This window comes from Pygoscelis adeliae, unplaced genomic scaffold (assembly GCF_000699105.1).
Source record: "Pygoscelis adeliae isolate BGI_AS28 unplaced genomic scaffold, ASM69910v1 Scaffold465, whole genome shotgun sequence".
Lineage (NCBI taxonomy): Eukaryota > Metazoa > Chordata > Aves > Sphenisciformes > Spheniscidae > Pygoscelis > Pygoscelis adeliae.
The window spans coordinates 596,711-619,788 of NW_008824812.1; the positions used below are offsets into that span (position 1 = coordinate 596,711).

The 23,078-nt window shown below is 44.8% G+C and overlaps 1 protein-coding gene across 1 annotated transcript in view; it reads left to right on the forward strand.

Moving 5' to 3' along the window:
- Positions 1-318: 318 nt before the first annotated feature.
- Positions 319-23,078, forward strand: part of LOC103917156 (vascular endothelial growth factor receptor kdr-like) — a 131,883-nt gene continuing 109,123 nt past the window's right edge. Inside the window, exon 1 of the mRNA XM_009324265.1 lies at positions 319-478. Coding sequence (XP_009322540.1) covers positions 319-478 — 160 coding nt within the window. The remainder of the gene's footprint in view (positions 479-23,078) is intronic.

Genomic DNA, 23,078 nt, shown 5'->3' on the forward strand with positions numbered 1-23,078 from the left:
CAGTCTGTGGCCCCTGCACCGAGACTGCAGCAACGTCCAGTTGTGTGAGGCAGCACGACAACCCCTACTGCTATTCCTGAATGCTCCAGTGTACGCTCTCCCTTCACATTTATTTTGGCTTTAAAGATCCCATTCTGCTAAGCCTCTTGGAGGCTCTCATGCTTAAAACAACTTTCCTTCAGTCTTGGCAAATTTTCTGTTGAGTGAAGATGGAGCAACAGCTAAGGCAAGAGAAGAGGGTTTGGCCCTACAGGAATTACCAGAGAGAGTAATTAATCCCCAGAATCCTATGTCAGCATGAACCGAGCGGGGCACGCAATGGGGAGGGTTTCCCTGGGGCAGAGCTGGGAATCCTCTGGCTGTGATCTCAATGCAGTTGGCCCATCTCGCTTTGAAAGAGCCATGTGTTTCTCACAGCTCATCATCCCGCTCAGCGACGACTTTTCGAAATATAGTGGTACCATGGGTCTCCGGGAAAGTAAGGCCCAGTTGTTACCGTGAAGCCGCTAATGATCCCGTTAGTTTTATTACTTAATCCACTGATACATCAGATTCTGACTTTGTCCAGAAAGGAGATGAAGATAAACCAAGTCTTCAGTGTGATGTATTTATAGGCTTGGAATTGCTGCGGGGTTTCTAGGCTGTGCTCGCATTTGGTGGCTTTCCCGCCAAGTCAAATAAACATGGGTAGCTTCATTCTCTGGGTCAGTTTGGGCAATATCACCCTGCCCCAGTGAAAGAAAAGTGCAGGTCAAAACAAAAGACCCAGTGTGACACGACTCCTGGGACGAAGGGGCTGTCTGGGCAAGGTGAATTCAGGAAGACAGCAAGCTGCTGAGCGGGGTGTGTCGAAGGTTCCCCCCCATCTGGCTCCAGACAGTATCGTACACTGCAATTCCCATCAGGAAATTTTGTCATTACATTTGAAGGAGGGTGTATACAAAGCTGATTTCTTCTTCTTGGTATTGTGGAGGCATGGGATTATTTGGGGACACTGTCTGGTCTACAGACTGTTCAACCAGAAAGACCCGTGGAGTTGGTTATTTATATGCTATGGCTTGTATCAGAAGAGCATTGGTAGATTAGGAAAAGGAGCTAGAAAGACCCCTAAAAGAAATTTGGGGTTTCGCAATATATTAATCGGACTGTGATCTTTATACCAAGGATAAAAATATTTGGTATAATTAGCCATGTACTTTGCCTTTTTTATTGTTGTCTACCTTGCATTTGAAATGTAATGTTCAAACCTACATGGTGAAATGCCGTTATTAATTGAATTTAATAAATCATGAAGTAGTGTGCCGCCTTCTGGTTACTGAAGTTGATCTCTGCTGCATTTTGTGCATAACTGTGTTTTTTGTATTGTTATTAACTTTAAATTACTAACCTGCTTTTCCTAATGTACTATCCAGCATGTCAGAGCTGGTATACAATATCATCTAGGGCAGGCAGCCACAAACAGGCACTACGACATCCCACAAGTCTACAAGCACCGACTAATGCTCCCAAGAGAAAGGCTCTCCTTTTCCCCTCCCAAGAGTATGTGCACAATTTGTTTTAACATTCTTCACGACAGTATCTTCAGCTTTCGGGAGAGTTTCTGGCAGAAGGACAAAAGGAGAGGAAAGGAGACAAGTTTTGTCTGGGTATAAATCTCGGTTTTCATTTGCCAAACCTGTCGTGCACTTCTGAGAAAATCAGGGCAGTAACGATGAAAATTCTGTGCTCAAAGTGGGATTAGTGGAAAAGCTAAAAGTGAGCTAGTTTTGATTTCCATGAAGTAGTTTGCATAGCTGCCGTTCAAGGCCATTTGCTCTTCCACTGTACAATACCACAGTATCACCGTACTTTAAAACATTCATGTAGACTTTTAATTGCTACGGGGATTTGTGTCTGGCGTGGAGCAATGCAACTTTGACATTCTGCCTTTCTGCCTACCTATGCCTGCGACGTCCCTCAGTCTGACCACTTGACCTAAAAACTTTGGTCTCAACATCTTCCTGATTTAACTGAAATTTTTACATAAAAATCTTGTTTTCAAGATAGTTGACATTAAAAAGATAAAGGTGTCTTTCAGAAACAGGCAGCTATCGCTTGGGAAAACAGGAGTAATCATTGTAAGATAAATGACTGGGTAGAATCAGTTTGGCCAGAAATATGAGACACAAAGCTGACAGCATGCATCTCTTACCAGCATAAATCAGTAAACAACTGTATATGTTTACGGATGGATCTTACCAGGATCCATCCGTAAACAACTAGTTGGTCCAGGGTCCGCAGGTACCTCGGGCAGCTCACATTGCCTGTGCACTACTGCAGAATGTCCTTTAGGCGCTGGTTTGCTGCATAAAAAAAAGCCACTAAAGATTTTCTCCTTGTGCAGAGGGGGGATAGAGGGATGTGCATTCAAATAGCAACGGTGCTGTCACTACCCCTTCTCCCCAGGTGGCTGCTGCTCCTTTCCGGGGTCACACCTAGTGCCACCACACTTTGTAATTGATAAGGTGGAAATCGCCTTATCGATGAACTAGCCCTTTTCCTGAAGAAAAGGCCAAGTGTAATCTTTAATCCAGAGTCCAGTGCTTGACACTCTGTATGAGGGAAAAACTGAAGGCTTTATTCTATGGCTCTGGGATTGCTATTACAGGTTCTAGACGTTTCTGATATAGTGGTTAAACTCTTTCTATGCATTTCTTTTGCATCCTTAGAGCAGCAATGATAGTTAGTTATTATTGACAGCATTAAAGCCATCGCCATTATGGTTGAGGATAAACACTTCACCTTGATGAATCAGGTAGCTAATGCTTTGCCGGGCCGTTATTTTGGGCTGCTGATTCTTTAATTCCCAGACTGACCAATATATCTGGTCTTGTCTGGTGTCACCATACGCAGTCTCCTTAAATTTAGAGCTAGGCTAACCAGACTTAAAAAGAGACAGTAAAAGGGGTTAAAGAGCATCATTAGGAGAGCCCAGAACAGCCTAATTCCTTTAGTCATCTTTCCTGTTTTAAAATCTTTCTGCTTATCTCGGTTCTGGTCTTGACATCTGCTGGTAGTGAAAGCAAAGCAGCGACACTTGGGCGTGGTGGGATGTAAGGAGGGTATCTCGTACGCTGATCTTCTTGCAGGGTATACGATAAAGGAACCGAGAGGAATTCTCAGCGTACGTAGGGCAAAGGTCTCTCTCGTGCTCTTTCATTTAACGGTCGAAGCGATGTCCTTTAGTGTGTATTGTACTGCTAGCCTTTGAAAGGCTGCCTTTTTGTTTTGATTCTATATTGTTCTAAGTTAAATAGTAGGAAAAGAGAAATCTCTGCCACCATAACATTCTCTTATAGGTCTATTCATTATAGATCCCGAGAGGAAACTGAGAGTTCCCCTGGACAATGGTCTGATATACAAACGAGCGTACATTAACTTTCTGTGGTTGTATAGTTCATTTTGGCTGCATTTCCTTTACATTCTCAGGAACATGGATTCAGGCATAATTAGGTTTGATGTCTTCCTCTGCCTTGAACTGCTGTCTTGTTAGACATACTGCACGTCAAGCAGCCTCTCTGCAGCAGGGGCCTGAAGTGGAAATGCTTCAGGCAGACGTGGTGGTGCATTGAGGGGCGCTTTTGGAGCGAGTGGGAGGGCCAGGAGCAGAGGAGACCAGGCCAGGTCTGCGGGGTTTCGGCTGAACTTGGGTGGGGGATGCTGGGAGGGCTGCTGACCAGATCCCATGCTCCAAACCAACAAGGATGTCAGGTGGGTTGGACATCAGCCATGATGTGGTTTGGTCCCCTGTCCTTTGACAAATACCTTAGGGAGCTCACTTGGGGAACATCTGCAATGGCTTTGGCAGCACTAACTCCAGAACAGGGGCTGCAGCAGGGTATGATACAGGAACACCTGGAATCTCTGGATGGGAAATGGCTGATGCAATTACAGATGTGTGCGCTGCACGAAGTAGCGTGGACACTTTGCTCAGGGCCACAGCCCAGTTGCTGCCTGAACTGCACTCTTCAGTTTGTAGGTACCCACTCAGACCTCTAGCGCTTTGGGCACTTTGGCATTGCATTCCTCTCGGCAGCACAGGTATGTTTTCTGCTTTTGTGCCTCTGCTCTTCTTCTGTAAATCACAAGATCAGCACTTCCCTTCCTCCCTGGAGGGATGGGGCGATGAATGTTTTGAAGAGAAAAAGCAGCTCAGGAGCTGCAGGAGATTTGCTTCATCTCTCACTTCCATCACCGGAGAAAAAGCCATTTGAAGCTACAAAGATACTGAGCTCCTTAAGGCTGTAAGGATTAGGCCTGGGATACCATGATAGGCTTGGCCTGAACTGTCAGAAATGAATCTCTCTCCTGTCCTCCAGACAGACTCCTATAGAATTTGAGTTTGGCTGTTGCTCTTTTGCACTGACATGTCGTGCTCTCGCTTACTTTGCATGGGAACAGAGCCAAGCAGATGAAAAAGATTAGAGACTAGATCAATCATTGTTACCCTGCCTTCTGTAAACAGCTTCACACAGTCTGAAGAGTGTGACGCCTGCTTCTGAAATGCTGCCTGTCCCATCCAAAAGGTGTGTCTAACACACCGCTCCCTGCTAATGCTGGCTTGCAGAGCCTGCTCGCATGTCCTGGGTACCACCAGGTGCATGGCAGTGATCATAGAATCATAGAATCATAGAATCATTAAGGTTGGAAGAGACCTCCAAGATCATCGAGTCCAACCGTCAACCCAACACCCCCATGCCCACTAAACCATGTCCCTAAGCACCACATCTACCCGTCTTTTAAATACTTCCAGGGATGGTGACTCAACCACTTCCCTGGGCAGCCTGTTCCAATGTTTAACCACTCTTTCAGTAAAGAAATTTTTCCTCACATCCAATCTAAACCTCCCCTGGCACAACTTGAGGCCGTTTCCTCTCGTCCTTTCGCCAGTTACTTGGGAGAAGAGACCGACCCCCCCCTCGCTACAACCTCCTTTCAGGTAGTTGTAGAGAGCGATGAGGTCTCCCCTCAGCCTCCTTTTCTCCAGGCTGAACAACCCCAAATGGGGGTTGCACAGGGCTTGCAAGGCTACAGGTTTTCTTGCATTTCTTTTAATGCGGTACCTCCCTCAGCCTCTTGGCCCACACATATGTGGTAGGTTGCTGGTTTCCTCGGAGGAATAATGAAGCGCAAACACACACGCACGCATGCATAGGTGCAAATGGATGCAGCGTCACTCCGATTGCAACTATATTCCAAAAAGCCTCTTGGTTTTCATTCTGACTGTGTCTTCTGGCACGGAGAAATTTGCAAAGCTAATTTTCAGCTCCCGTCTAATGGATTCCCCTGCTGAGTGTCTGTTACAGTTAAAGGATTCCAGATTGAGAGTTTGTTCTCGTCTCCCCTGTGCACATCTCTGTTGGAGGTACTTCTTGGAGAGCTGGTTAATGAGCCTGGAGTGCGACTGAGTGTTTGTGCTGACGTTCAGGAGGAGTTTCCCCTCCTCCTTGGAGGAAGGTAGCCCTCACACCCTTATAGCCCATTTGTTTTCTTACTGCTTTCAGCCCAGTAGAAATCATGTGATTCTAGGTATCAGACTGCGCAAGGGAATACTGGATTTATCAAAGTTGAGAAGCAAAAGGAGAAATCCCCTTCGCTAAGAGGTCACTTGTTCTGCAACTTTGCACGCTTTTTGGGAGGAGGAAAGAGCTGCAGTTGAGCAGCATGCAGCAAGGGTTCAAAATAAACTGTTGATCTCCTCCTTGCCCCGTGTGCTTGCCCTGCTGGCCACCCTCAGAGGAGAGGGCACTGCCATCCACGCCAGATATTCACTAGTGCCAGCTCCTTCTAGCTCCTGTGGAAGCTGAAGACAGCCTTTCCCTGGAAGATCCTGCAGCTCAGCACAGAACTGGGAGCCAATTTACTTGAGCTCTAATTCCTGCCGCGCTGCAGGCTTCCTGTATGACCTTAAGTAAGATACTTATCTTATCTGTCTTCAGTTTCCAGCAGTATATAATAGCAATTACTTACCAACCTCACAAACACGTTGCAAGGTTAAATCCCTTTGTAAGCCATCTCGCAACTAATCTTGGAAATGCACTCTGTTGTTATTATTATTAATATTGCCATTTTGGCACTGTCTCAGCCATGGATGTTTTGCTATGACATCTGCACCTACCCAAACCTACAGCTAAGGTTTAAGTATCAGTTTCCACAAAAGATTTTCTCATTTTTGGGCACAGTGTATTGGATCTTCACACCCGAAGGCCCTTCAAGGATGGGCATAGCCATGCAGAAAACAAAAGATGCATGGGACACACACATACAAACAAGGCAACCCCTTTCGCACATCTTCTCATACCTAGATACCAAACCTCTAATGCTTATTTTAATATTTGTTCAGAGTTTGTCTTGAGGAAGGGTGGGAAGAAGGACAAAAAGAGACATTGTTCCTCTTTGGAAAGCGTTTTGTTTTTCCCAAGCAGCTGACCAGGCAGATCTTTAAGTATTTACTTTAAGTACACATTTCTCTCTCCAGCAGGTACAAAGACATCTCTGCTGGGGCATCTTGGTAGGACAGAAGCCAGCAGGACAAAAGGAGCCCAGGTGGGGTCAGTGTTGGACCTGGGCACTGTGTAGGGTTAGGGTTAGGGTCAGGGTTGGGGTTAGGATTAGGGTTAGGAGAGAGAAGCGCACAGCCTGAGCGTGAGCGGGGTTGCGAAGGGGCTGCCAAAGGAAGAAGGGGGCTGCAAGTCTCTCAGAATGAAGTGAGCAGGAGGCAGCGGAGACAGAAGCCCATAGTGCAGAAAGATGCCCCAGGAACCAAAGCGTCTCACTGAAGCTCTGTGTGGGGGTTTCTGGAGGGTGAGGGAGGTATCACGGTGTGCTGGCCGTGCCTAGCTGGTGAGGGAGAAGCCTGCCTCGCAGAATGACTGTCACAGGCACCTCTCACTGCCAAAAGACCAGGGACCGGATGGTTTTATGGATGATGGTTGTCATGAATTCCTCACTTACCCTGGAACAAAGTACGTTTGTGAAGCCAGCCCGGAAAGGCTGCTAAACACTTAGCACTCATTCAGCCACTGCTTTGGATATAAGTGACCGATAATCTGGCTCTTTTCACGTGTAGTTAAACCATCTAAAAAAGATCAAATTATTGAACAGGCAGAAAGTTGATCTTTACCTCCAGGCTAAGCTAGAATTACAATTGCTTAATCTCTTACCAAGCAGTTTCTCTCACTTAAAAGGGAACAGCATAAATGAGTTTTCACTGGAATATGCTATTCTGGCATTTTAATTAAGATGAAAATATATAGGTAATACAAAATACCTGGGCATTATCAGTTTTCATGGCTGTTATTCTATTTGTCAGCTGGGGCAATCCATTTGCTGTATGAACTGCAGTGCTAAGGGTACGGTATCTTTGTGCTCAAGAGCAACATATTCCCAAGCATGTTGTCTTTGGCATGGCCAATATTTTATCTGCCAGAGCCAACGTTAATGAAAAATTCCTGAAAAATTCCACATTTCAACACAGCAACACTCTGATGGGAATAACAATCTCTTCTGACCTCGTTCAAAAGCAGATATTGGGCAGGATACAAAATAGGGGGGTATTCCTGAACCCCCCTACCCAGGACTTTGGGTACTTTGTGCTAAGTTTGTGATGCTTGCCTGCCTTTATAAGTGATATCGACACTGTCAGGTTGTGCAGTCCCCATAGTACCTGCATCCAAAATCAGCATTTCTCAGAGTAGACATGCATGCGGTCAGAAACACTGCGTTGGTGAAACTAAGAACTGCCTTCTAATTTTGTTGCACAACAGCCTCACCTCTTTGAAACAGTCAGAGTGATGCAGCAACTTTATAATGAGAAAACGTCTGTATAGAAGTGGGTTTCCCCTTCTGGGACAATGCTGGTGAAGTCATGAGCCTTTTTGACATGGGGGGTGTGGATGACATTTGTCATCCATTACAGTCAACATTAGCCTAGATGATTTGTAATATAGGGGTTCGTCTCCTCATTGTCTCATCAGATAGTCTGGAAAAGTAAGGCCGAGCAAATAAAGCTGTGAAATAAAAGCCCAGTCATGAGTAAGGTGGCCTTAAATCACTGACTGCAAAGTGACAGTGCAGGGAAGCGGAAGGGACTAGTTTACTTTGATTTGCATGAATTGAATTCACACAGGAGGTCGATTCCCATAGGAGTTCAGAGTATCATGTACTTTTGTTGTAAGCAGGATAGTACTAGAGGTTAACTGGCATATGGGCTGTGCCACGATGAAATCGCTGCCTTGAACAAGAGAAGAGCCACCCTGAATTTCTCCTTCAGTCCCTTCACCTGAGCCTTGCACAGCCAGACCGTCCTTCCTGCTCTGAAAAGGCTTCTTGTCAAGGCAGCCCCTGTGATGTGGGCAGGACAGGCAAGCCAGAGCTGTGGGAACTGTGGAAGATCCCAACGTGGGAAAGAGAGGCCATTCTCAGGAGACCTTGCAACAAAGCTCAGAGAGGCGTGCTGGATTTATTCACGTAGTGTAGGTCACTCAGTAAGTGGAGAAATAAGTGGGCTTGTCAACAAGCAAGGAAAAACCCATGTATACAGCCTCTCCACACGCTGTCCTACAACTGAAACCTTTGTGTTATATACACACTTTGTGGACCAGAACACAGAGGGCAAAGGAAAATCAAGACTTACAACTAACAGGCATGCAAAGTCAGCTTATTACCCACACACATCCACACCTGACAAAAGGCAGGGCAAGCAGCGTAATTTATTCCCCCCCTGTTGTCAGAGTCCGTGATAGCATCTACTATCAACAACTGTGTGTCATGCCCTAGAGACCGGAGAAAGCCTGACAGTACACAGATAAGAGCAGGTGCTAATTTGATGCCGTGGTCCAGCACATAGACACAATGCTGTGTAAATGCTCCAGTTTCAGCCCCTGGAAGGCCCTCTCTTGCCAAGTTCTCCCCTCCTTTGGAGACTTTCTAAATGGCAGTTGCTCAGTCGGCAGTGAGAGCACGCTGCGTTCCTCCGGTGTAGACAAGATCTTTGATGTGCTCACGCTCTGAGCTGCTACCTTTATTTCAGTTTTAAAGGGCATGCAAAGGGAGGGACAGGTTCTTGCCAATCACAGACTTGCCTAAATATTTATCTCCGCTAAAAACAGTTTTGTTTCTGGATTTAGCCCAGGGTTGATTCTGATGAGAGACATCAAACACAATACACATGAATCAGGGACAGCACATCTGGCATTGCCTGTGTGCTGTAGGAATATAAATAAAAGAGCCAGTAAACTCCAGCTGGTGAGCTATTTGTACTGCAACAAGGCTGCCAGCTTTCTAATATCACCACCCAGTGAGAAGAGGGTGCCATGAATCACTTGGGGCTGCTCTGTGGTCCCCCGTTGGCACGTGTCTTTCTTTTTGCATGGGAGGACTCAAAAGCGAAGGATCATAAACACTTTTTTGAAAATGATTTGCAAGAGTGCCGAAAAGAGTGGTGGGCCAAGCCAGCAGTGCTGCCAATATTTAGAACACGATGATATTTTATTTTTGGAAGTATCTGATACAAATGTTCTTTTCCTGGAAAGGTTCCTTCTCCTGCCTGCCTCCTCCGCCTCCCTCAGACTGCTGGTGCCAATATTTCTGTTGCAACTTCCTTGCTCCCAGCCGTTTCCTACTATAGATTTCCCTCCCCTCTCTCCTGGAGCTGATGGCCCAGGTTGCACACTGCATTGTTCTGCCGGCCTGGAAGGAGGCAAATGTCAGCGCCTGATTCAGCTGCCTATGCGGAGGCACCCAGTGCTGCTCGGGATGTCCACGGGTAACCCTGTAGGCTTCTAGCTCGTGCTATGGAAGGGCACAAGCATCGCAGAGATGCCCTGTACCTGCCAGCCCTGGGAGGATGTCTCAGATAGAGATGTGAGCCCCTGGTCTTCTTCTTTGTAGCGTGAGCAGAACACGTTACAGTGCTGCGAGGCCTGGCGGGTGCAGGAAACGGCCATGTGCATGGGGGCACTGAAGAACACGCCATGTCTCACTCCTTTCCATCCTCTCATCCAAGGGGAGCGCTGCCCTCAGCATCAGTAGTGTCCATTACTGCCTTTTACTCCATCGTTCTACAAACCGATCAGTATGACCTTTAGTTGGGCAAAATTTGGCATGGAAACATAAACAGAACAGAAGCCTTGGAGCTGAGGGTTAAAAAAATTGCAATGCCCAAAGAGTCATTTTGATCACTTTAAACAAAATCATCATGCAGAGCAGCCATGGAGAAAGACTTACAACATTACTTCCCTGATTAGCCCAGGACACCAATTTTAGGTACTGTTAAAACAGTGGAGGTCAAATTTACTATGGAGGGCAAAGACCAGTGATTCATTTTTCCTTATTCTTTATAGTCACTTTTCACCTTGAAGAACAAAAGGGCCTAAAGTCAGAGAATGTTTGTTCTTGAGTCTTGCCAAAGCCTTTTTTTTTTTTTAATAAACCATCATTAAAATCTGGGCCCACTGCCTTGACAAAAGAAAAGAATATATTTGTGTATACTTAAGAGACGGGAAAGAGACTGTGCGCCAGGGCTAGTCACAGATAAAGGAATTCCGGACATTATTCCTTGTGCTCCTAGGGGTTGCGACATGGGATTTCCTTTCAAAGTGGTAAATAGCCCTACAGTTGTTGTACAAGAGGGTGGGGTGGTCGCTGGTTTCTTTAAAATGGGGAGAAATGAAAGCACATTATGAGAAGAAAGACAGGCTGGATACATGTGCACAATGAACCCCTGTGAATGGGGGCGAGGGGTGCAAATTCACCCCCACCCAAAGCACCAGCTCAAAGCTGTGCCCTCATAAGCTTCCCATGGTTTAGAGGTGCTACCAGCTGATCTCTGCTTTGGGAAGAACAGCGTATGTCACAGCAAAATAGATTTAACTCTTAAGAGGGAGCCAAAATCTCGGGGCTTGTCGGCACCTTACGTGTTCCTCCTAGATCTGCAGGAGATAGATGGAACGTGTGGGGAAACAGGTTTATCTTGGGGTGACTCCTGATGTTTCCTGCCTTCTCTCAAAGCCAGACAGCCTCTCACTGCGCACTGTGGGACACTGGCTGCCCGTCCTGGCCTGGTATGGGAACAGAGAGGGTGGCGAGGCTGGGATACCATAGCTGTGAGCTTCAGGAGGAGCCTCACCATGTTTTGGAACAAAAAATCAGACAGTCGAGGTCTTTTGTGACTGAAAGCACCTTTCTCTCTTTTGCTGAATCCCACACAGGATTGGGGTGAGCAGCCTTCTCTTTTAAGAAAACAGAAAAGCTAAAGCTGCAGATTTTATCCTGTTTGCATTTTAAATAGAAAAACATTCAACTTTGTACTTGGATGACTTTTTCATTTGGACTTTGCATTAAGGACTCACCAAAGTGCACTGATTTTGCAGTGTCGGGTGAAGTCGGAAGGGGGGAGGAACGTGAATCGCTTGATGAGGGAGAAAAGAACATCAAGCTGATTTTATATTTGGATCTGAATACAAAACGATTTCCTTTCCTCCCTCTTCCTGCGGCTGTCCTGGGGGGTCAGCAAAGACTGCAGATCCTAAGCCTCACAATTAAAGCAGGGCTTAATGAGAAGGGGAAAGAAGATCTGCATGTTACTATTCTCCAAATCCTCAGGATTCAGGTCTTCAATAATGAATGTTCATTTAAGGAATCATCAGTGGAACAGATAAATTAGCATATTGCAGAAGTTCGCAAATGGAAGGTTCCTACACGAGCCTTCTTACTGCCTTCTGTTTTATTGCTAGATATCTGAATTACAACTCTGCAATCCTTCTACTGTGTAACAACACACCTGCAGCTTTATTTTCCCTTTAAACTACAGTGAGATCTCATGTCAGTATAGGGAGGCACCTGATAAAATTGTAAAATCCAGCTTGTGAACTTCATGCAAAGTGGGAATGTCTAAGAGGCTGAACTGCTGCTTCCAGTGCAAGAGTCAGTTTGGATCTGCTGCAAAGGATCTTGTTCCACTAGTGAATAAGACGCCCAGGAAGGGCTAGAGAGACTGAAGTCATAGCTGCATTCAGTCCCTACTGCAACTCATTGGCTTAAGAGACTGTGTCAAGAGGGTCTAAGTCCATACAGGACACGTGGAAGGTTCTAACCAAGATGGGAACTGGAGACATCAAAGAAAAAAATGACACGTTTTCCTTTTTTCTCTTTGACTCCTTCCTAATATCCCACATTTTTCTGAAAACGGTGGAAAAGAGAAAGTTCCCTTGTTCACTGCAGCAATAAAATAACACATCTTCTAAAATAACTGTATGGCTGGTCTAAGGAACAACCAGGACAGCTAAATGAATCATACAGAGAATTACTCATACATACGCATTTTCAAACAGTAAACAGGTCATGCTTAGCATTGTTAACTCGCACGCATGCCAGGCTGTGCGGCCCACATTGCCGCTCATGTGTATTTGAGGAGATCAGGAGAAAATCGCTTGGTGCACAGCAGTAAAACTGATGTGAATCAGGCCCTGGGATTGCACTCAAACATTAGCACTTCTGCTGTGTTGGGTATGGGGCTGTAGGGCGGTCACACAGCAGGAGAGTACCATTATGCTTGTATGAATCGGATCATGTTTTCTGAGCCCTGTAACAGACTACTGAATCGTGCTTTTTTGATATCCTGGTACAATCACATTAAATCTCTTCAGAGGAACTATATTTTCATGGCCAAAAGCCAAACAAACAAAACTCTGAAAAATAACAAAACCCTTTTAGAAGGATTTTTTAAAAGGTAAACAGATCTCATACTTGGTTTAGGGACTTGTAATTTTAAAATAGCTCAAATAAATTCAGAATACCAAAACTGATCTGCTGTCCTTCTTCCCAGTGGTGGTGTGAGCACATGAGAGTTTCTGTCTCCTCACAGTGGCAACTGCCCCTTAATTATGGCACCATTGCCCAGTGTCACGATCTCTTTATCTTCGACTGCAAGGTGGAGTCAACCTGGGCTTGGAGGAGTATTCCCACTGGACAGACGTTCATATCAATCCAACAGCTCTTGTGAATAAGGTTTGCAGGATTGGTGCTTGACATACACCTCTTTTTACTCTCAAACAATGTTGTTGGTTTTTTTTTTCTCCCAAAGCTGCTTACATCCTGTGACCTTGCAGTAAAGCCCAAATGAAATGCCTCACAATTTTCCTGAATACTATCTTTATTCTTATGGCTCCTGTATGAACCACTGCTATGCAGTTAATGCTGTGCAGTTGTTTCTACCCTAAGACCTTTTAGACAAGGGTTTACAATTTGGCATCTGAGTTCTCAGCCTGAAAATTCATCTTTGTTTTTGTACTCTCCCCAAGACTCTGTTTTAAATTGATATAAACATTTCAATAGCTTAAGAGTGCAACAAAATGGTCAGCCTCCCTTTCCAGCTGGAAAACAAGCGTGTTTCTTTGAGTCAAAGTATTGCACGTCGTTGGCTAGACTAGTGGCTGGTCTCATCTTGGCTTGGTCATGCAGATCCAGGCATCTGCGTAACCTTCTGGCACATTCAGAAAAAAAATAAAAACCACCTTTACTTGACTGTGCAATACTTGCCTTTTCAATGTATCTGTTTCTCTGTAGTGGGTGTCGCTTACCCCTCTTCCCCTGATACATATCATGCACAAATACCACCATATTCAGCAAGAGACGCTAGGAACCTGTTGGTTTCCTTCAGCATGTGGAGAAATCCCTCAGTAACATAGTTCACATCTGCCCGACCAAAATTCACATGCCGTACTAAAAATTTTACTGACTAATCGAGATAAGGGAGAACAGACCTCTGAAAGAAGCAAGGAAGGACCCCAGCAAATGCTTGCTCTACCTTGATAAGCTCTTTGCTTATTCTGCGGAGTCTCAGATCTGGATTTCATTACTGGGATTAGTTCTCTGAAATCTTAGTGCAGCAAATCAAGGCTGTATAGAATCATAGAATCATAGAATCATTAAGGTTGGAAGAGACCTCCAAGATCATCGAGTCCAACCGTCAACCCAACACCACCATGCCCACTAAACCATGTCCCTAAGCACCACATCTACCCGTCTTTTAAATACTTCCAGGGATGGTGACTCAACCACTTCCCTGGGCAGCCTGTTCCAAGGTTTAACCACTCTTTCAGTAAAGAAATTTTTCCTCGTGTCCAATCTAAACCTCCCCTGGCACAACTTGAGGCCATTTCCTCTCGTCCTTTCGCCAGTTATTTGGGAGACCAACACCCACCTCGCTACAGCCTCCTTTCAGGTAGTTGTAGAGAGCGATGAGGTCTCTCCTCAGCCTCCTTTTCTCCAGGCTAAACAACCCCAGTTCCCTCAGCCGCTCCTCATCAGACTTGTTCTCCAGACCCCTCACCAGCCTCGTTGCCCTTCTCTGGACACGCTCCAGCACCTCAATGTCCTTTTTGTAGTGAGGGGCCCAAAACTGAACACAGTATTCGAGGTGCGGCCTCACCAGGGCCGAGTACAGGGGCACGATCACTTCCCTGCTCCTGCTGGCCACACTAGTTCTGATACAGGCCAGGATGCCATTGGCCTTCCTGGCCGCCTGCGTATGTGTGGATTCAGGATGGGAAGGAACCTTATTAATTGCCTGCATGCATTTGCATTATTCTTTCGTCTCCCACCTTGGTACTTTTCTCCTCCTGAATCCAAATGGTGACATTTTTCTTTCTTGGTGACATAAAGTTTTCACTTTGCTTTCGTTCAGTGCTCACTTAACTGTCATGATTCCCTTTGCTCTTAGTCATTTTCATATAGTTCTGTATTTCTTACCAGGGCTTCTGATACTCTGCAAGAGATAGTCAGGAGAGAGCTCCAAAACCAGGAGCTGCTTTCCTCATTTAATTACTTTTAGAGTCACATTTGTTGATTTTGTTAACTATCCAGCACAAGAACTAATTTTATTGTTCAAGGGGCAACTCCACGTTTTGTCTGTCTATAGGAACTGCAATAAACTCTTGGGCTGAAGAGGTGGGATTTTTAGGAAAAGAAAACAGTGGTGTGCTCGTTTCTGCTCTGTTTGAAATCAATAGTAAAAATAGAACCAGTTAGGGGTTTTATAACAAAACAGCTTTTCATTAGAAAATTACGCTGTGGCAAAATTCTGTGTAGAAAGTGGCTGGGTTAGATGCAATTTTCCAGGAAAGGTTCTCCAGCCAGGATGGTGTTTCTGGTCACAACGCAACGATGCCATGACCTTGTCATTGAGATGCATGCGTAGGATGCTGGAGACACCACGTTCCTTGGTGGAATCAAGCCTCTGAATCTGTGTCTCCCACTACCGGGGGCTGCCCTAAATATCTGGCTATTTTTAGATGAGTCTTTTTCTGTTGCTGCTTTTCATAATAAGAAAAACCTTTGAAGGATTTGTGTTTTATCCCTATGCACAACGGGAATTAAAATAAATAAATAGATCTTAAATATTTAGACATGAAGAGAGAAGAATTTCCTGCCCAGCTTTTGCTAAGCGGCGTAGGTGGCTTTAATGCAAACCGGGTCTGCTCCTTGGTACCTGGCAATGCTTTCTTTTCTTGGAAGTGACTGCGGGAAAGCACCTTTAAAAGCAGGATCCCACAAAGCAAACTGCTGTTTCCAAGGTCACTGTGCAATCATCTCCCCCGTGCCATAGTTTTTCCAGACGATGAACTGATCTGCTGCAACCTAACCAACCCGTTAGAGAAGGAACTGCTCTAGCTAAGGAGCTGCAGCAGCATGGAGGATACAGCCAGCACCAGGGCAGCAAGGCGAAGGAGTCCTTTAAGTGTCTGACCCCCCCACAAAGCCCCTCAAAGGAAACCCAAAAGTCAGGATCTGGCACTAAAGAAGCAAGTTTAGCTCTGGGCATCACACCTGGTGTATCACCCACCTGCTGCCCCTCCTCTGGGCTTGCGGGAGGCTGCGCCTGGACACCAGCAACTGCTTTTCCTCCGAACCTTCAGAGGTCAAGTGAGCTAATCTGGAAACCTGCGGGGGATAGAAAAAGGGACTTTTGTCAACAGGCAGCCATGCTATGTAGACTTGATAAATATGTGCAGTGCTAATTCAAAGCAGATTCCTGCTTTGCCACAAGCAGAATTCCTCCAAACCCTGCCATCAAAAACATTATGTCAGAGCTGCGGAGAAGCCTAACAAACAGGGGAGAAGTAGGGGTCACGTCAGGGTAACAGTGCGGTGGAAGCTGTAAGGAAGTGATTGAAGCCCTGTTCCACGGCCTGATGGAGTTTGTCATTAAGAAGGATTTCACAAATGATTTGCAGCCAATTCCCTGGGTCCGATTGGTACTTTCCAGCTTAATGCAAACCAGTGAGGAAACCAGCTTCCAGACCTAGTTAGGCCAAACTACCCAGGGAGGTTGCAGGCAAGAGATAACATAACATCGCCTGGGGGTGCGGAAACGTAACTGAAACTGCGATTGGTTTTTAAGGAGATCGTTAGGTTCTCTCTCCCCATCTCCAGCAAACAGCTTTTATCTTGTCTCCCAAAATAGCAACCTCCCATCCTTCAAAACAAACCAAAAAAAAAGGAAAACCTCTTGAGACAGGCACACAGACAAAGCCGACAGAAGTGGAACACAGAGCTGATCAAAAACAGATTCCAGCGTCAAGTCCAAAGTCAGTTTCAGCCCATTTCTTCTTAATGGGTAAACTTAAGAAACTGAGAAAACAAAGTAATTACCCACCAAGCAGATTTTACTGACACTAAGCATTTACACGTTTCTGACACATATGATCCCTGTGATTTGATCAAATCCATCTCTGTTTAGTGTGGCGCGTCAATTGAGTTGATCTCTGGAGGCTCTGGCTCATTTGCTTCTGGATTTATAGCTCAAGGAAAAATGATAGAACTACGCTAACTGGGGTAGGCTTTTGTTCTGCTTCACTCTGACCATCCACCTTCCCTGTTCTGATTTCAACTCCATCCCACTCGTGGCCTTCCCTTGGCCTGCTCCTTCTGCAGGTCAGTGATTCATCACACAGGAGGACACAGATGTTCTTTACAAAGAAGTGTTTCCGTGCAAGCTGCTATTTTTCCTAGAAAAGAGGGCTGGGGATGAGGAATGAGATGGGGAGGAGGAATTCACCACTGTGCAAAAGGCCCGAGAATACGTATTGCCCAGTTTCCACCAGAGTTTGCGTGATGCTGCCTATACGACCCACCGGCACCCCCAGGGAGCAGGGCTGACTGCCGGATTCACACCCGCAAGGCTCCAAGTAGGAAACCTTGGGGCATGTGGCCTGAGGAAAGAGGCGGACTCTCTGAGCAGCTAATCCGTAAGCATTTGGTGGTCAGCGGGCAGTCATCTTGCTTGATGGCAATACTAGGATTTAGCTGTGGAGCATGGTCAGAGGTTGTTTTGCAAGCCACCCTCTTCTCATTCAGCAGAACCTCATCCAAATTCCTCTGTCAGCTCTTGCATTTCTTAGAAAACAGCCATAGTCTTCTTTTGAGGTTTCGTTTATGGACACTTTTGAGTCCAAAGCTGAGAACGCCCACCCTGCCTTTGAATCTCAGCAGTGCTGAGGTAGCACCAAAGAAGTTTGGAAAGGGAAGAGACCTGTACCTCAGGTCAGGCCCTGGTAGGCCATCTCAGCAGAACATCATGGCCCTAATACTGCCTAAATGTGGCAGCTGAACCTCTTAGAGATTACTTCATGTAGGTCACCAGCAAACGTTTTCTGAAGGACATCTCCTAGCGCTTTATCTCGTCTAATTTTAAATATTCCTAAAGATAGGGCTGGCATCATTGCTTCCTTCGGGAGATGAATTACACAGGCTGATGTAACTCAACCTTGGGAAGACTTTCTTTTCTCTCCCTAGACTCTGACCAGTTGCAACAGAAAAAAGCAGATAAATAGCTGCCCTTGGTATCGGATCTACCATGATTCCAACCTCTCCTGTTAAGCACTCCGATTTACAAAAATTTTACTATTGTAACATCTAAAGGCCCCATTACAGTGTGCTGTGCAAGAAAGTAGTATCGAATCTATCAAAAGAGCTCTTGGTCTTCAGGTTAAACAATGTGGCAAATAACCAGATTAGCAGCAAAAGGGATGTGGGTTTAAACCATACTGACATTTTGTTTGAGGCATGGAAAACTGGCAGAACACTCATACAATATTGAGGCAAGATTGTCTATATAAGCATCCTTGACACCTGAGATGTCAAAGTCAAGCTACAAAACTGAGATCTAATTGCATGTATTTAGTTTCTTAAACTGTTCCCTTCCTTAGATTTGGGCTACTGATCCTTGACTGAACATCGAAGAACACAGAGAAAATGATTCCCTAAGATAGTAACTTGCAACATGCAAGTAAACTCATGCTTTCTTAAAAACAAACATCTCTGTGGCACTGAAATATTTTTGTCTTCAGTGGAGTTGAGCCACCAGCTTAGATGTAGGGACAAGCTTCCTTAGTCTTTGGCTTGTGAGCTGCTTAGCAGGTTTCCTTACTGAACTCTGTATGCATTGACGGCCCATGCCAGTGTCTTTAGGAATGTGTTGGTCTCATCTAGACAGTTTTCACCAAACGAAAACAAATGAAGGGCTGTGTTGGTCTCCCTCTTAAGCCTCATCCGGCTCTACCGACTCAAATCGCTGCAAACAAATCATTTCCGTGTACAAAGATTTCCGGAAGGAAAGACAGGACCCAGAGCGGATCCACATGGCATATCCTGATAATTCCCATCAGTTGGGCTTAAAACATCTTTTTTCAGATCTTCTAAAGATCATTATACATACATTCTGTACTATACAGTGCTTAAGGACATGGTACAGCTAGTTTGGAGGTTTTCCCAACAGTCTCATGCGCAAGTGGCTGATGAAACAAGAAGGAGGACTTGGGAGTCACCGATCTAGTCTGCAGATGCTAGAGGAGGGACGTGAGAGAGCATCCTCCTCTCATTTGATGCCTACAGGCAAAGGCTGAATGCTGGCAGAGACTGTACAGTGCTTTCAAAGAAACATACTTTTTGCTAAACCAAAGCTTCAGGGATTTTGTAACTTCTCTCTCTTCTTCTCTGGTCATTTTAATGTCTCTCTAGGGTAGCCATCTTACACTTTTCCAAAGTCTTAGGATGAATTATCATCGTCTTTTATTGTCAAAGGAGTAAGCTGACATACAGTACAATAATTTAATTGACTCAGTAGTTTGAAATACTGTGTCATTTGTTAATATTACCTTATGTTACATGCAAAATTTCTCTCTTAATGCATGTTCTGGCTAAGAACTTAAATAGCCAGGCTAGGCGAATTTCAAAGCTATCACCCCTCAACAGCTATGTAAAGATATGTATATATGGCAAGTGGGATCGGATTTTGGGTTAATACTGGCCAGTGCTTTAATTTGTGTGGTGTGGCCAAGTGAAACTTAATTTACCAACCTCTTTTAACTTTCATTTTCATCTGTTTGCTTTTAATTTATGTGAGTGTTATTTTCCAAGCTCCCATGGTACCAAAGCTGTCATTCAGAAACAAGTCTGACTGCTCTAAATTATTACTGAAAGTTGTTTCATGATTATACTTTCAAGATGATGGGGACTAGATTAGATCTGTGGCTCTAGCAGTACACTCTGGGTGCCTGTACAACCAGACACCAGAACAGATTTTCAACCTGTGTGAAACCAGCACTATTTTATTGAATTCTGGCAAAAATTTCATCTCACCACTGATGGTCGCTCCTGACAGCAACTTTTAGGAAAACCTAAGGGAAATCCCTCCTTAATATTTTATGTTGCCAGCTTAAAGTCTGACCTCTACTGGCAGTCGGGATGAATTATAAGCTGATGCATGTACGGGTTATTGCATTGCCTCCTAAACACTGAACTAAAGGCCATTTCTTGCCTTCAGAAAAATAAACCCCACTGCGTTCTCCCTGTCTCCTGCCTTGTGAACAGACTGACCGGCATGCAGCTTTAATATTGCCTTGGTGCACCATGTTCCCTCTGCGGGAAGTGCCACCACAGCATAGGAATCACTAAATATATTTCCAGTCTGCCAAGAAGTGTGCAATAAGGTTGTGATTAACAAGTTAAAAAAAAATAATTACTGTATCATATCCACACAGAAAAGAAAATTATTCGGGTTTTTTTTTTAATCTGATGGCTATTGTCACTTCAATAGAAAAAGATGAGAAATGTATAAAACTGTATAGAAGACCTGTTGAAAACTTTTCTACTACTGCTCTAACTTAAAAAAAGTCCATTCTCTTTAGCGAAATATCCAGCCTGAAGAGCTTTACTCTTATCCTGAGTATAGGCAGCCCGTTTATTCCAGGTTAAAAGTCCAGTATTAACGTTAAAACTGGGTAGGAACAAGAGAGAAATCACTGCTTGCATCAATAGAGATTTACTACTTGTTTCTTCATGAGAGGTCCTGGCTCATATCAAGATAGATTTCAATAGCGACTGACTCTTTCTGTGCACATGAGCAGGTTGGGGAATACTTCTTGGAATAGAGTCAGCACAACAATTGCTTTCATTATTTGCAGCTGTACAAAACAAATAAGTTTGAAAGAAATATAGAGGTGCCAAATTCAATCCCATTGATGTGTGAGTGAACACAGTGTTTACTGCTGTGCTGTGACACACATGAAGTCTGTGAATTACTGCTGTTGACTTTTCAGCCTTACATGTCACCTTTGATAAATGAGCTAATCTGCTGATAGCTACTCAAAATAATAAAGTAATTTAGTTAAAAGAGTTTTAAAACATTCCTTCCTTAGCATCTGAAACTTTCTACGTAACTACTCACCACATACAAATTACCCTGTATAGAGCAATTCTGATTAGATTAAAGGGAACTGAATGTAGGGGTTTGACAAGCTGGAATCATAACTCGATCCATGGTTTATTGTCTGTAGCTATGAAGAACTGTTGGGCTGACATGTAATAAAAATATCCAGCTATCTATCCATCGATACACAAATGTGCTCCCAGGAGTTGACCTGTGGTGACAATTCTGAGTTGACACAGGGACACAGGGAAGCCTGGAAAGGACCCAGTGGAGACAGATCTAATGGCCTTCTACCTTCCCATTTTCCTACCCAGTGCTCTGGAGAAAGGAGAGAGATCTTGGCTAGATTCACTTCCAGATAAATGCTATATTATATCTGAAGACTGAGTAGCAGTAATTTGTTGAGTCCCCTGGGAGGAGGTGAAGGGCAGGAAGAACACGTGCTGTGGTGGACTGCAGTGAGAGTGGAGGGTGAACCTTGGGGCCGAAGCCACCAGCAGAGAGGTATGTCAGGCTCTTGCAGGGGCTGCTCCCCATGGTGGTTCATCCCAGAGACCAATGCGTGCCCTTGTTCCTCCTCTCACTCGCAGCCTTGTCTGAAGAATGTGCCCTCTCCTCAGGATGGTCAAGTCAAGGAAGAATGAAAGCTATGTCTGGAGCGCCTATGAAGTAATCCTGTCTGGGAGTCATTGGAAACACTTGCATCTGCAACCCTAAAGCTTTTCTCAGGACACCACGTTGGGGGAGAGGCAAAGACAGTTTCATACCTCACATTTTTTTATTTTTTTTCCCCTAAAGTCTTTAGCACATAGCGTGGTCTCCTTTTTTGTGTGTCTCGTTCCCACTGGGTCTGCATATTTGCTAATCATGGAGATGTGCCAGGTCTTCTCTTTCCCAGAGGAATTGCCATAATTTGGATCAAGAAATAACAACATTCCCAGCCTTTTTTCCATCGACATGAGATTACTGCATTTCCTAAATACTTTAAACTGTGCTTGAGTGCGTGGCAGATGATTGCAGATGTTGCCACCTCCTTTCCCAGATTTCATGTTTATTTTATGGCTGTAGATCTCAGTTCTCGACTTGTCATCCAGTTACAAAGAAAGGACATGTCCCCTCGCTACATAACTCAACGTAAGCACAGGGTGGTGATATCTCTGTCATTCTGTAGGACTCTACAGTGTCAGAGGGAAAACAATGGCTCTGATTAATGAGCTGCTGCCGCCAAAGACCAAACAATTTTGACCTAGAGTTGCTTTCTGTGACCTCTTTCCATAAATCTGCAACTCATACAGCGATCCGTATCATGGACAGCCAAGAAAGCACATGGCATTGTATGTTCAGGGAGTTGCCTTTGAGCAGGTGTAGTCGAACTCCAAAGGTTATGTTTTGATTACAGAAGAACAGAGAAAAGTTCCTGTTAATTGACATAGGGGGTTTTTAAGCATCAGCACACAAAGCAGTAAGGTGGCCTTGCTGAAGAGTTTCTGCTGATTACAGAAGGAAGCCAGAGTGACCCTGTGCCACTTGATCGGGAAATGCTGATGCATCTATGGGTGAGGAAAAGCCTTGTAGGAACAACTCCCAAGAGCAGGGCCAATGTCTTATCTTATCTTTAAACACTTGCTCTACTTAGCAGTTGTTTTTACTGTGCTGTTGTTGATGTCTCCTCTGCTTGAGACTGATGATTTAATTTTTTGTTGTTGTCACTAGGAACATTTACACCCAAACTACCGTCTCTGGCTGAGCTACACGAAACTTCTATTTGTGGCAGGCAGAGAAGAAGAACGGGTGTGAACTGCTCCCCTTTCTGATGAGTCAGTTAAACAAATACTAGCTTCTCTGGCTTGGAAAATCAATGAAAACATGAAGCCTGTTGCTTTGCCAGCAGATACTATTGGGTTAACACTAGCATTTGAATATCCTGAAAGCCATGCGCTTTCCAAGGACAGGCTTTTCAGGGAGAGTGTTTTTTCTCATTACAGTCAAGCCTGCTTCTTGGGTCCATTAATCATCTGCTTTCTTTGTGTTTCACCCTCCAATTGTGAGAGTTGTCACATCGTCTATGGTTTGGATTCCTCAGCAAAGGTGGTGGAGTTGTCTTATTTTAGTTTGCCTACTGCTTTTGGGTAATTTTTCTTGACTTTGCAATTATCTTGGAAGTATCATGTAACCGAGATATCCAGTCTGGGCATGCGGAGAATAGCTTGGCTACCAGCCTTCAGCACATGGAGCGCTTGTTGTTGAAGTGGCATTCCTACCTCCTGCGAGACTAGTACTGAGACAGGGTCTAAACCCCTACTCATCTCCTCCTCTAGGAAAAGTAGTT